The sequence below is a fragment of the Microcaecilia unicolor genome, chromosome 1, assembly GCF_901765095.1.
Source record: "Microcaecilia unicolor chromosome 1, aMicUni1.1, whole genome shotgun sequence".
In the NCBI taxonomy this organism is placed as follows: Eukaryota; Metazoa; Chordata; class Amphibia; order Gymnophiona; family Siphonopidae; genus Microcaecilia; species Microcaecilia unicolor.
In genome coordinates this window covers 732,271,991-732,286,791 of record NC_044031.1, presented here as the reverse complement: position 1 = coordinate 732,286,791, position 14,801 = coordinate 732,271,991, and the positions used below count along the sequence as shown (strand labels likewise).

The following is a 14,801-nucleotide window of genomic DNA, read 5'->3' as shown; positions in this document are numbered from 1 at the left end:
CCTCTTTCAGCATGAAAACCTTCAATATATATAACACGATACTGATCTAGCGCCAATAAGCAATTGCTTGACAACTATGATAGAAGTTCACAACAATGTGTAGATTTGATCTGAGGGGGAGAAAAAGGTCTCATAAAATCACCCGGGCTTCTGTGCAACTTCGTACAACCCAATATTAGGGTATTGCCCATTGGTGTCCTCGTGTACTCATTGACTAGACCCCCTCCTACCAAAATCAATTTTTCATTTTTTCTTAATTTTTTTAGCATGAGGCAGGTTTGAGGTTCCCTGTGGCATGGGAGCTCAGTCAATTGCCTTGTTTCCCATCCCCTAACAGCAGCCCTGGTCTAAATCCCTACTGGGGACCTCACTGTATCTACCATTGCTTCACTTCCCATGTTCTTTCTGTCCAGGGGTTCCTTTATACTCTAACAATGCATACCAGATAGACGAGACATTTATATGAATTTATCATGGTAGGATCAGAGAACAAAGATGAAAAGAGAATTCGATTGATCTTTCGACTGGACAGCAGACTCCCTCTGGCACAGGGATAGCAACCTTTATAGATGGGGGGGGGGGGGGGGGGGAGGGGGCTGCATGAAAGTCAGTACTATCCCTCGTGGGCTGCAGACAGAAAATTAACAAATTTGCTGTATAATTCACTGCCAACAAAACTCAATCTGATGAGTAAATGAACATAAATTATTACCAAAATGATCTGTTAACGTATAATTTTGTCATTACTTTGGAAGTTTAATGAGATCTCTGCCACTATTCTGAAAATATTTACAAAATACAGTATTTAAAATCACCAATACAGTGGTTAATGATGTTTGCGTGAGCCTTTTTCTATGTATACTTCCCATGATCTTGCAGGCCATATAGAATTCAATGGCAGGCGGCAGGTTGCCCACCCCTGCTCTAGCACTTACATTTTTATATCTGTGCTGTTCCAAAACGCAGGTGCCTTTGTATTCTTCCCTGTGTGCACACCTGCCTGGTGGGCCAGAATGCGATGTGCTGGTGGGGTATTCGGCTGTGTACAGAGTTTGTTTTGGAACGGCCTGCTTCTTCTTCCTTCAAGCTGTCTTCCTCGTGAATGTGAAATCTACTCAGGACTTCCGAGCTGGGCTCCATAACGGGTAAGAACCCCATGGAAAGGCATATTCTCAATTTTACACTAGTAAGAACAGAGTTAACCTTCCTATAACAGCCAGTTCCAGTTAAGTGCTTATTTCTTGTGGTGAACGTTTGGAGTGAAGGAGAAGCCTAGTGATTAGAGCACTGGGTTTCACATGTTGGGCAAGTCAGATATAAAATTAGACTGTGAGCCCTCCAGGGACAAGGACTTCTGAAAAAGGTGTGTCCAATGGCCCTGTTTACTAAGCCACGCTACCGTTCTTGGCGCGCACTAAACGCTAGAGTCTCCTATATGTTCTTATGGGCAACTTAGTATTTAGCACGTGATAATCATTAGCGAGCGCTAAAAATGCTAATGTGCCCTTAGTGCTGCTTAGTAAACAGGGCCCCAAGTAAATAAATACATTTAGCTCCAGAGAGCACAGGCCTCTTTTTAGAATATGTGGGCTGTTGGCTACATAGAAAAGAGGCCTTTCCGAGGCCTGTGTTCTTAAATTCAGGAAATACATGCACGTTGTAGCATGCTATCATTCAACACTATGTAAGTGTACACGTGAAGGAAAATTCTGTAATCCATAGATGCCTCTTGTGTATGTAAATGTCTAGAGTACTAGCAGCAGCATGAGTAAGTGTACTGAATACTTACATGTACCAGCAGCAGCATAAGTGTATGGAATACTTACATGTAGTAGCAACAGCATGAGTAAGTGTACTGAATACTTACACATACCAGCAGCAGCATGAGTAAGTATAACGAATACTTGCACGTATTAGCAGCAGCATGAGTAAGTGTACTGAATACTTATATGTACTAGCAGCAGCATGAGTAAGTGTACTGAATACTTACACGTACCAGCAGCAGCATGAGTAAGTGTATTGAATACTACATGTACTAGCAGCAGCATGAGTAAGTGTACTGAATACTTACATGTACCAGCAGCAGCATAAGTGTATGGAATACTTACATGTAGTAGCAACAGCATGAGTAAGTGTACTGAATACTACATGTACTAGCAGCAGCATGAGCAGGTGTACTGAATACTTACACATACCAGCAGCAGCATGAGTAAGTGTACGGAATACTTACACGTACCTCCAAAGTGCCAGATGGGTGTCTACGTGCTGTTCTGCAGCAGCGCACCTAACTTACATAGCAGTGAATACAAGGAGGGTATGTACATGAGTGGAATATGAACAGGGCTCCAAGTTACATGCGTAACTTACTGTACAGAATACTGTAAGTTCTGCCCATCTCTGCCACATTATGTACCTGCACTTCTGTCAGCTCTATGGCTGCTGTAACCGCGGGCTCGTAAATGTTAGGTGTGCCGATACTGGGTTAGGCTAGGATTCTATAATGGAAACTGGGAGCCCAGGTGTCATTATAGAATAGGATCCTATTGAACATTCTTGTGGGTGTCTAAATGGAGGTTTTCAGCTGTAGAATTGCCAAAGGATGATATTCAGACATATGTACCTGGGTAAGCTGGGTTCTGGGCAGAAAAGTATGAGTGTACAAATGCCAGTCAGACCCCACTGAAAACATTTTCGACCTGGCTGTTTCCTCCTGCTCCTTTATATTGTCTGCTCAGTTGGAACAAGGGCTTTCATTTGCAACTACCTATGGATATTCTTCCTCTCCCCCTCCCCCTCCCTAGTTATACCTCCTTTAAACTGTAGTCCAGTTATCAGAGCCAAAGTCCTGGGCCAGGAACCATGCATCAGGGCTTGCTCCAGAATCCTGTCATCATGGGCACTAGCTCCGACCACTAGGTGTCACCCTTCAGCAATGACCATGATTTCTATCGTATTCCTATCATCCTATGGACTGTGAACAGCATCTCTCTCAGCCCCAGCTACCTGAGGGGGAGTGGGTAGGGTGGAAGAGCTGGCATGTGGATTGAACTAGAAAATATTTTACAAAGTTGTGAAGTTCCATTGAACATGTGCCCCTTCTCGTCTAGGCCTGGAACATACAGGTATTTGCTTTTTACTTTCAGACTTATGCTCCTTAGTTTAAATGAGACACTACCTGTTATGCTCCTGGGCCCAAACTTTTTCTTTACTGACTTGTTTACTTGTCCTAGGTTCTGGCTCCTGAAATTCCTCATTCTGGCTGGAATGTGTACTGCAGCATTCTTCATCCCTGGTGATAACTTCATCAAAGGTAAAAAAAAATAATAATAATAAGCAGAAAATAAAAGAGACTAAATAAATACAAGAATAGATGTACAGCCAGAGAGAGAGAGAGAGAGAGAGAGAGAGCCTATCCACCTTATAATCGATAGAGAAAAACGCCCATATTCCGACCTAAATCGGGAGATAGACGTCTTTCTCTCGCGGGTGCCCAAATCGGTATAATCGAAAGCCGATTTTGGGCGTCTTCAACTGCACTCCGTCGCAGGAACGAATAAAGTTGACGGGGGCGTGTCGGAGGTGTGGCAAAGGCGGGACTGGGGCTTGGTTATCGGCCGAGGAGAGATGGGCGTCTTTAGCTGATAATCGAAAAAAAAGGTGTTTTTACCGCGATTTTGGGTCACTTTTTTTGGATCCTTTTTTTTCATGAACAAGTCCCCAAAAAGTGCCCCAACTGACCAGAATTGGGGATCACCTGCCCTGTCTCCCCCAGTGGTCACCAACCCCCTCCCACCAAAAAAAACCCCACTTTAAAAACTTTTTTTCCAAGCCTGTATGCCAGCCTCAAATGCCGTACCCACATCCATGACAGCAGAATGTGTTCTATCCTCTGACAGCAGGGCCGTGCCTAGGGTCTCTGGCGCCCCCCTGCAGACTATCAGTTGGCGCCCCCCCCCCCCCCCCCATGAAAATGATCGCTCACCACTTGCCATACTGAAAGGAATTGTCAGCAATATTCTTAGAAACAAATTGCTATACATTGTGTTTTGCTAAGATAGCAGATGTAAATTCTCAAAGTGGACATATTCCAAACGCTAAAATGAAAATAAAATAATTTTTTTCTACCTTTGTTGTCTGGTGACTTTCTTTTTTCAATCATGCTGGTCCAGTATCTGATTCTGCTGCTATATGTCCTCTTAACTCCATTTCCAGGGCTTCCTTTCCATTTATTTTTTTACTTTTCTCCTTTCTTCTTCATTTCTTGCTCTATATCCATTTCCAGCAATTTCTCCTCTCTCCCTGGGTCCTGCCCTCCCATCCATGTCCATTCTTGTCCCTCTCTGCCCTTCCCTCCTCCATCCATACCCAGCAATCCTCCTCTCTCCCCTCCCCTCCATTTCCAGCAATTTGTCCTCTCCCTGGGCCCCCATGTCCATCCTTGTCCCTCTCTGCCCTTCCCTCCTCCATCCATAGCCAGCAATCCTCTCTCCCCTCCCCTTCCCTTCCAGCAATTTGTCCTCTCCCTGGGCCCTGCCCTCCCATCCATGCCTCTCTGCCCTTCCCTCCGCACCCTGGGGCCTTTAAATCTTTTACTTCCGGTCGCAGCAGCGTCAGTGAAAGCGGAGCGCTGCCGACGTCTCCCTTCCCTTTGCGCTATTGGTTCCCTCAGTGTCCGCCTTCTTCTGACGTCAGAAGAAGGCGGGACACTGAGGGAACCAACGAGTGCAAGGGAAGGGAGACGTCGGCAGCAGTGGCGTAGCTAGGGTAGTTGACACCCGGGGCCGGTCATTGTTTAACACCCCCCCCCCCCCCCAATCCAGTACTAGGCATACCGAGAATACAAAACACTCACGACCTATAGAGCAATTTTACCATACCATAAGCAGTCATTTCTACGAGTTACACAAGGAAAAGGAAAGCATCTTAAACACTACAGTGAGCACTAGAACATCAATTCACCTATTGTAAAACGAAACCAGACAGAATAGTACAGATCGTAGATCCTGCACAGTCAATGCCAACTGAAAGCCATGTCTTTTTCAAACACAGATACACCCAAATCCACTATAGGATAAGTAATCATAAACTTTCTATTTAGACAAAAATTAAACTGAACCCCCGATGCCAGACTCTGCATACAATGCAACACCACAGAAACAGAAAATGTCCCCTAGTACTGTGCAAAATATAAAGACAGCAGATGTAAATTTGAAAAAACTAACAAATACCAATCACCACTTTACAAATTAACAAATAGAAATAAAACAAATACAGAAAATAAAATAATACCATTTTATTGGACTAATACATTTAGCTTCCAGAGGCCAAAATCTCCTTCCTCAGGTCAATACAGTATAGTGCTGTTACAGTATCCTATCCTGATCTGAGGAAGGGGGTTTTGTTCTCTGAAAGTTAAGTCAAAATGTATTAAAATTAGTCCAATAAAAAGATTACCTTATTTACATGTTCTATTTATAAACATTTATTAACACAGCTAAAATACTATATCCTAAAGCAAAATAATAAAAATATATATTTACAGTTTGTTGTCTTTGGTTTCTGCTTTCCTTATCTTCTTTTCACCGTCTTCCATCCAGCATCTGTCTTCGCTCTCTCTCTGCTCTCAAGTGTCTGCCCTCTCTAATGTCCCTTCCATCCACATCTGCCCTCTATTTCTGCTCCTTCCATCCACCATCTGCCCCAGTCTGCCATCTCTCTCTCCCCCTTCCATCCACCATCTGCCCTCTCTCTCTCCTTTCCCTCTAGCATTTGCCCTCTATCTCTGCCCCCTTCCATCCACTGTCTGCTCTTTCACTCCCTTCTATCCACTGTCTGCCCTTTCTCTCTGCTCCTTCGATTCACCATTTGCCCTCTCTCTTTCCCCCTCCCATCCATTCAGGGTCTGCCCTCCCTCTCACTCCCCATTCCATCCAGGATCTATCCCCCCTCTCTCACTGCCCCCTCTTTTCGGCTCCCAGTTCCCACCTGCGGCTGCCCCTAGTTCCAGATCCATTGATTCTCCCATCCACCCCTGCCCCAGGCATGACCCCATTCTCCCTCCTGCTCACTTTTCAGACCCCAGTTCCAGCTCCATGCCCCTTCTCCCATCTGTCTCCCACCCAGTCCCTTCTGCCCATCCGAGTCCCCCTCACCCCATCTGTCTCCCACCCCAGTCCCTTCTGCTATCCAAGTGCCCCCACCCTCACCCCATCATCTGTCTCCCACCCAGTCCCTTCTGCCCATCCGAGTCCCCCTCACCCCATCTGTCTCCCACCCAGTCCCTTCTGCTATCCAAGTGCCCCGCACCCTCACCCCATCATATGTCTCCCACCCAGTCCCTTCTGCCCATCCGAGTCCCCCTCACCCCATCTGTCTCCCACCTAGTCCCTTCTGCTATCCAAGTGCCCCCCACCCTCACCCCATCTGTCTCCCACCCAGTCCCTTCTGCCCATCCGAGTCCCCCTCACCCCATCTGGCTCCCACCCAGTCCCTTCTGCTATCCAAGTGCCCCCCACCCTCACCCCATCTGTCTCCCACCCAGTCCCTTCTGCCCATCCGAGTCCCCCTCACCCCATCTGGCTCCCACCCAGTCCCTTCTGCTATCCAAGTGCCCCCCACCCTCACCCCATCTGTCTCCCACCCAGTCCCTTCTGCCCATCCGAGTCCCCCTCACCCCATCTGGCTCCCACCCAGTCCCTTCTGCTATCCAAGTGCCCCCCCACCCTCACCCCATCTGTCTCCCACCCAGTCCCTTCTGCCCATCCGAGTCCCCCTCACCCCATCTGGCTCCCACCCAGTCCTTTCTGCTATCCAAGTGCCCCCCACCCTCACCCCTCTGTCTCCCACCCAGTCCCTTCTGCCCATCCGAGTCCCCCTCACCCCATCTGGCTCCCACCCAGTCCCTTCTGCCCATCCGAGTCCCCCTCACCCCATCTGTCTCCCACCCAATCCCTTCTGCTATCCGAGTCCTCCCCCACCTTCACGGTCACCCCATCTGTCCCCACCCTCACCCTGCCTCGTCTTCTCCCTGCCACCCGTCTTTAAAAAGAAATTGCCGACGCGATAGCGAGCGCAGCACCTCGTGTGGAAGTAAAAGAAGCGAATCCGATCATCTCATTGGGCCTTCCTTCACTGTCCCGCCCTAGAGGAAATAGGAAGTTGCGTCAGAGGAGGGCGGGACAGTGAGGGAAGGCCCAATGAGATGATCGGATCCGCTTCCTTTACTTCCACACGAGGTGCTGCGCTCGCTACCGCGTCGGCAAATAAATTTAAAGGGCTGGTGCGGGGGGGGGGGGGGTGCCAGGATGAAGAGCAGCGGGAGCGGCGGCACCCCCCTTTCTGGTGACACCCGGGGCGACCAAAAGATTTAAAGGCCTCGGCGGGGCGAGGGTAAGCACCGCGGCGGCGCCCTCCAGAGGTGGGCGCCCCCCTGCGGCGCTTACCTCGCTTACCGCATCGGCACGGCCCTGTCTGACAGCCTTTCCCTGGTTCTGATGTGGGTCTCGGGTGAGTGTGACACCTTTTCTGTTAAGGGCACTGCAGAGTCACATCAGCAATGCATTGTGGTGGGTGTAGGGCATTGGGCTCCGTGATTCCACTAGCTTGTGTTAAATGCTCACGATGTTGGTAGTTGGTAGGCTACACTCCCATGGTGCTTTTCCCTCTGCTTACTGGGTCAGAGTGTGCCCTGTTTTGTTTCCGGTAGTCCATGAGGTAGTGGCCATTTTTGTAAGCCAGTTTTAGATCCTGTTCATGTGTTAGCCACGTTATAGCACTTAGTTCTTACCTTGAATGTTGCTGAAAGAGGGCATTGTACACCATTCTGCCAGCTCGGACCTACTGCTAATCTCAGTACCAGCGAGACTCGTTGCCAGTGGGGCACAACCTCTGATCTGCAGTTAACTGTGAGTAAAGGTGCTTATTCAAATAAAGGACGTTTTCAGCGAGATTAGTCTTCAGGTGTCAACTGCTGTGCCAAGGTTATACAGCAGCAACAAGTCCTGTCCCTGGAGCACTTTTAGTGGGTACTGCAGTGCACTTCAGGCAGGCAGACCCAGGCCCATCCCCCCCCCCCCCCCACCTGTAACACTTGTGGTGGTAAATGGGAGGCCTCTGAAACCCACTGTACCCACATGTAGTTGCCCCCTTCACCCCTAAGAGCTATGGCAGTGTTGTACATTTGTCCCTCCCACGACCAAATGGCTTGGATTAGGACGTTTCTGAGCTGGACGTTTTTATTTTCCATTATCGCAAAAAAAACCCCAAAACCACCCAGTTCAGAAAGGACCAAATCCATGACATTTGGTTCGTCCAAACCGTATTTTCGAAACAAAAGATGGATGCCCATTTTTTTCAAACATACGGTCTGTCCCGCTTCTTCACGTACCCGTTTTCGGACATAGACGCACATGGAGATGGGCGTTTGCGTTCGATTATGCCCCTCCAGGTGTGCTTCTATAATCCTGGAAAAGAATACGCATATTCCATTCCATCAGGTATCGGTCTTTCTCAACAATATCCTTCCCCTATTTTCAAAATGGCTCCCTAATGCTCAGCGCTGACAGTGCACCTAAATTTGCATGTCATTAGCACCGAGCATTAGGGAACTGTGTTGCAGCACTGTTGTGGTGATATTTTTCCGGCGTTATACTGAACAGCACCAGAGTTATGAGCATCTGGGCTAGAGAATGACATGGGGACAAAGTTTGTCTCTGTCCTTTCTCCGTACCCATGAGTTCTGTCTCTGTACCCACCCCATCCTTGTGGGGTCTGTCTCAGTCTCCATCCCGTCCCCGCAGGCCCTGTCTCCGTCCCCACCCTGTCCCCGATGGTTCTGTCCCCATCCCCGCCCCATCTCCCTGGGCTCTATCCTCATCTGCAGAAGCCTCAAATACTTATGACTTTATATTTAAATCTTTTTATTAAAGTATAAAAAGGAACAATATGCTGTGCAACTGTTGTTTATAAATCACAAATAGAAAACAATAATAACAATGAACAACTATAATAAACCCCACCACCACCACCCTCTATCATTCCAACTCCAACAATAGCTGACTTCTATTACCCCAAGGAATCTAATCCACCCTGTTAAAATGTCCAGGGGTACAAAATACAACCTGCTCTGTATGACCTAGCTGGGGAGAAGTAAGCCCTATGAAGCACTGTTATGAATTTTTAATCTGTGGATGAATAAGTCATCAACAATCTCATCAACAATCTCATCAAAAATCTCAAGATTCAATCTAGCTCTCCTGTCTTCCACAGTCCTTCCTGCAATAGAAAATGTCTTCTTGTTTGCTTGTTTTTCCAAAAATTCAAAATATTGTCATCTGCATCACTCAAACATAAATAACAGTTCAGTTCATTAACAAGCTTCAAAATAGAAAATGACATGGGGACAAAGTTTGTCCCCGTCCCCACAGGCTCTGTCCCCATCCCCACCCCGTCCCCATGGGCTCTGTCCCCATCTCCGCTCTGCCCCCACGGGCCCTGTCCCCACCCCATCCCTGCGTTCTCTGTCCCCGTCTCCATCCCTGCTGTTACTGCAGGTCCCCAACCCCATGTCATTCTCTAATGTGGAGAAGTTTTGAATAATGACTTCTCATTTGAACTTGAGGGTGATTCTCGTACTATTTTAGAAACCCATTATTGGTATATTTAGTTACAGATGTATAAAATGTCACCGAAAAAAATTCACATATAAAATTGGAGTAAATTAAAGGAGAGAGGTGATGAACAGAGCAATCAAGTGAGCTGTTTATCGGCTTGGTTCACTGCAACTTATGCTCGGCTGCAGGCGCAGCTATACTGAATTCTCCTATACTCCTTTCACAAATTTAGACATTGATAGGCTTAGTACCTGATTCAACGATTAGATATATTGGGATTAGTTCTGTTTTGCTTTAGGATTCTCAAATCTGGGCATCAGAGCGGTTACATGTGTAACTAAAGATTGGTACCAATTAACACCGTTTACAGCTAATTATTGGTTATTAATTTAACAATGAAGCTATGCCTGGAACTGGCACTATTCTATAACGTGCACTAAGAGGTAGATGATAAAAAACAAATGTGGGCATTAGAGGCCGATAGTGCCGTACTAGTGCCCGCTTTTGCTCCTGCCTGATGATCAGAGCCGGCGAGCGCTTGTAATAACGAGCTTGCCGGCTCTGAACACAATGAGCATGCAAATGCATGCTAAACAGGGCATTACCTATTCCTCCCCAATGCCCATGCAAACCCTACACCAGCTCAGACCAGGCGTTAGGGTTTGCATGGGCATTGGGGAGGAAAGGGGAGACCCTGTCCAGCATGCATTCGCATGCTCACAGGGCCCCCACACATACACAAAAGGGGCTGGAAGTCCGGTGGACCTCCAGGCACCCCCTCTGCAAAAAAGATAAAGTCCCTGGTGGTCCAGTGTGACCCTCGTAGCCCCCCAAACCCCCACAACACAGGGCTGGAGGTTGCAATAAAGATCAAATCCCTGGTGGTCCAGTGTGATCCTAGTAGCCCCCACTCCACCAGCCAAGGTGGCCTAGTGCTCCCCCAAAGCCCCTGACCTCTTCCACACCTGTAAGCTAGAGGATGGAGTAGCACTCTCTCCTCCTGCAAGCGCTACCTTCAAAATGGCGTCACCCTGCCCTGCCTTGGGCACGCTGGGATGTGCTGGGCGGGGCTTCCCTAACATATAAGGGAGTTTCTACCTTATATGGTAGGGAAGCCCTGCCCAGCACATCCCAGGATGCACCGGGCAGGGAAGGGCACTGACATTTCAAAGGTGGCACCCACAGGAGGAAGGAGCTTACCGCTTGCTAAAAAGGAAGTACCATTGGGCTACCACAGCAGCCCGGCGGTAGTTCCCACCCCCAGCGTGCCATTATATCTGGCGCTACAAAAATATATTTCTTTTTCTAGCGCCGGTGTGTACCCGGCGATAATCAGGCAGTGTTGTGTGCTGCCCGGTTACTGCCAGGTTAGCGCGGGAGCCCTTACCGCCACCTGAATGGGTGGCGTTAAAGGCTCCCCCCGAATTGACTGCATGGCTATTTCCTAAAAAAAATGAAAGACCTACCTTTTACCTGCTGCGGTAAAAGGGGGCCTCAGCGCACGTCAAAAACAAGCACCAAAGCCAGCGCAGGCCCCCTTTTGCTGCAGCTTGGTAAAAGAGGCCCTAAATATTTTTCATGTGATGGAAAACAGGATGAAGGAGTACATGAAAGGCCAGCTAGCTACATTTTACCTTCAGTTTTTTATTTCTCTGTGCTTTGAGCTGTTATTGTACACCTTGCTCTCTAGGAGGCAGCATTTCTTTATATACTATAAGGAAATCAATTGTCTGGACATACTTAAAATCATTTATCCAGTTTATCTTAATGATGTTGGTTCATTAACCCAGCTCTGTAGTAAAGTAACTTTAACATTAGATGCCTTTCATTTGGGCTGGGACATAATAAGAGGTGGGGTGGGGGAAACTTAAATGAAAGTGTGAGTAGGTGTCAGAGGAAATGTGAAAGTGGACTGGGAATCAGAGTGGAGAAGGTGGAAAGAATGATGAGCATGGGCACCCTCACTTTTATATTCCCTTATCTCTTGTTTGTCCTGTTTGCCTGGCCTAATTAGATTGTAAGCTCTGTCGAGCAGGGACTGTCTCTTCATGTTCAAGTGTACAGCGCTGCGTACGTCTAGTAGCGCTATAGAAATGCTAAGTATTAGTAGTAGTCTCTGGGATTCCGGAATCTTGGTACACTTTGAGATTCTGGAATCTTGCTACACTTTGTCCTTATCTCTTGTTTGTCCTGTTTGTCTGTCCTAATTAGATTGTAAGCTCTGTCGAGCAGGGACTGTCTCTTCATGTTCAGGTGTACAGCGCTGCGTACGTCTAGTAGCGCTATAGAAATGATAGTAGTAGTAGATGGCAAGTTACTCAGTTCCAGGTTGGAGACTTTTTGGCCCGTCCTGGTTTTGAAATTACATCCCGAAGCAGTGTGGGATTTGTAGTGCTTGATCCCGCCCATTGAAATCAGTGCTAAAAGTCCAACTAATGCACTAGGATGGAGTGGTCAGAAATCCAGGACTTTTCCAAAATCTCTAGCTGGAACTGAGTAACTTGGCATCTCTGAGGATGGGGGCTGGCTCTAGTATACCTAGAGCGGGGCGGTGGGGGCGGTCCGCTCAGGGTGCCCGCAGCGAGGGGGGGGGGGGTGTGGAGCAGGCGCTTTGCCTGCCCTGTGCCCTGGAACAGGAAGTTGACATCTGAGGGGGTAGGGGACCGGCAGAGTTGACAGCGCATGCCTGCTGCTTGCACCCCCATGCTTGGAGGAGGGAGTGTGCACTGCCCGGGGAGGGGGGTGTGCTTCACCACACCCTGCCCCACCCCGCTCCAGGTGCCATATAAGTTAGGTACGCTGCTGGGGGCTGGGGCTGCAAAAATGCTTGTTGACAAAGCACCTACTCAGGTGCTGAATTACATATAGTTCTGCTTTTGTGTAATGCACATTTTTCTTGATTTATATTTTACTAGTATAAAAGGCCCGTTTTGGTAGGCAATGAAACGGGCGCTAGCAAGGTAATCCCCCCCGCAGTGTCCCTCCTGCCCCCCCTGCAGCCACCCATCTGGTCTCAGGACCCCCTCCCCACCAACCCTCCTCTCCCCCTGCAGCCATGCACATGCAGCGGCCCTCCTCTCTCCTCTGCCCCCCCTGCAGCCACCCATGTCCAGCGACCTTCCTCTCCCCCTGCCCCCCCTGCAGCGTCCCTTCTGTCTCCCCTGCCCTCCCCTGCAGCCACCCATCTGGTCTCAGGACCCCCTCCCCACCTCCCTCTTCCCTGCCCCCCCTGCAGCCACCCATGTCCAGCGACCCTCCCCTCCCCCCTCGGCGCATCACCCAAGCCCCTACCCCCCCTTCGGGCACATCAACCCCCTCGCCACCCGCAGCTGCCAATACTAACGCTGTCTGGCCGCTGCTGCGTCTCCTGTTGAGAAGCAGCGGCCGGTACAAAAAGAAAAAAGCCAAAAAAAGATTTTAAACCTGAAACACGGCTCCGTAGACAGCCATCTGGCATTGGCTGTCGTCTCTGAAGCCGCTCCTTCTGTCCCCTCTGATGTCGCTGCGCTCCTCCGGGGTCTTCCTGCCTAGGAATCAGCTGTCAGTGACATCACTGATGTCAGTGCATTCTAAACTGCCTAGCAGACCACATCCGAGGGAGGCACGGTCCCAGGCACATTAGAATGTTGAAGGTGAGAATTATTATATAAGAAGAAGATTTATTTATAGCAGCATTTATATCCCACAATTTCCAAACATGTTTGGTTTGATGTGGCTTATAAAGTTAGTTAGTGGAGGTAGAAAAATACATTTTAAGAGAATAGATGGGGGAGTAGATACATTTTTCTGTTTAAGGGGGGAGTGCTACAAAGCTTTCCTTAGCTAACAGTAGTAACCTCAACAAGCTGAAGGTGTATTTAAGTGACATTTTTTTTGCACAGCACTGAACACTAGCTATGTGCTCACTGGGACTCTGTATTGATGCTGGAAGCTTCCTACCTTCACCCACTATATAACAGAAACTTCGGGTGCTCATCATGTGTACTTATGCAAGGCTCCCCGCACCTGTCCTATGATCTCACAACCAGAAAATTCATTTCATGCACTTCCATTGTGAATATTCTGGAAACCCAAGTGACTGTGGGGTCAACCCTCTTAAGTTCTTCTTTCTGTCTCTTGTGTCCGTGGCCATTGACGGGACTCTCTTTCCCCAGTGTGGCACTACGTGGGCGTCTGTGGTGGATTTGCCTTTGTCTTCATCCAGCTGCTGCTAATCACAGCTTTCGCTCACACCTGGAATAAAAGCTGGTAAGTTTTTTTTCTTGTCTTCCATTTTTACTACTTGTTTTTGCTTTGTCTATTTTGCACTTTTGTGTAGTTTTAATGTGCACCTTCACCTGCATTTCTGAACCTGTTAAATTTTGCGTTTGTCATCACAACATCCTGGTCCTCTGGTTCCTGATTCTTTTGTGTCATCCAGAGAGCGTTGACACCTTGTACCATCATTGTGCCTTCATTGTTTATTTATTTATTTGTTGCATTTGTATCCCACATTTTCCCACCTTTTTGCAGGCTCAATGTGGCTTACAATATTACATCATGGAAAGCGCTATTCAAGAGGAGATAAACAATTGGTTACATAAACAACAAGTGTAACATAATGGATATAATCAATTCAGTAAATCAGAAAACAGTCAGAAACATGTCCAGAAACAATTTTACACCGACATGCATCTCTGCAGCAGTGTAGCCATGAGTGGGCCTGGGTGGGTCAGGGCCCACCCTATTGGACTCAGGCCCACCCAAAATTGTGGCACTCTTGCTATGGCTGACAGAGATCTTCAAACCCCGCCAGCTGAAGATTTCCTCCTCCTCAGGCAGCAGGTGCTCTTTCCAACGGCAGCTGGCAGCACTTGCCTCGAGCTGACACCAAAACCAGCCCCTCTGCTATGCTTAGTTTTCATGCATTCACAGCCTGCTGGCTGTGGCATCAGCTTGAGGAAAGTGCCGTTGGCTGCCTTTTGGAAGGGCTTGAGCAGGAGGAAATCTTCAGCTGGTGGGGTTTGTAGATCCCGTCCTGCTCAGGTATTTAGTATTGTGGACTTGCAGGTAGAGGGAGGGATGAAGAGCGGAGCAAAGCAGAGCAGGGACAGGGGGCATGAATTCCGTGCCCACCCACCTTGAATTCAGGCCCACCCAAAATTGGCTGTCTGGCTATGCCCCTGCTGCAGCTCCCATTAGATTCTCAGT

At 48.3% G+C, this 14,801-nt stretch overlaps 1 protein-coding gene across 1 annotated transcript in view; it reads left to right on the top strand.

Annotated features, from left to right (window-relative positions):
* Window positions 1-14,801, top strand: part of LOC115462214 (serine incorporator 4-like) — a 75,290-nt gene that overhangs the window by 3,959 nt on the left and 56,530 nt on the right. Inside the window, exons 3-5 of the mRNA XM_030192228.1 lie at window positions 967-1,145; window positions 3,231-3,310; window positions 13,766-13,859. Coding sequence (XP_030048088.1) covers window positions 967-1,145; window positions 3,231-3,310; window positions 13,766-13,859 — 353 coding nt within the window. The remainder of the gene's footprint in view (window positions 1-966; window positions 1,146-3,230; window positions 3,311-13,765; window positions 13,860-14,801) is intronic.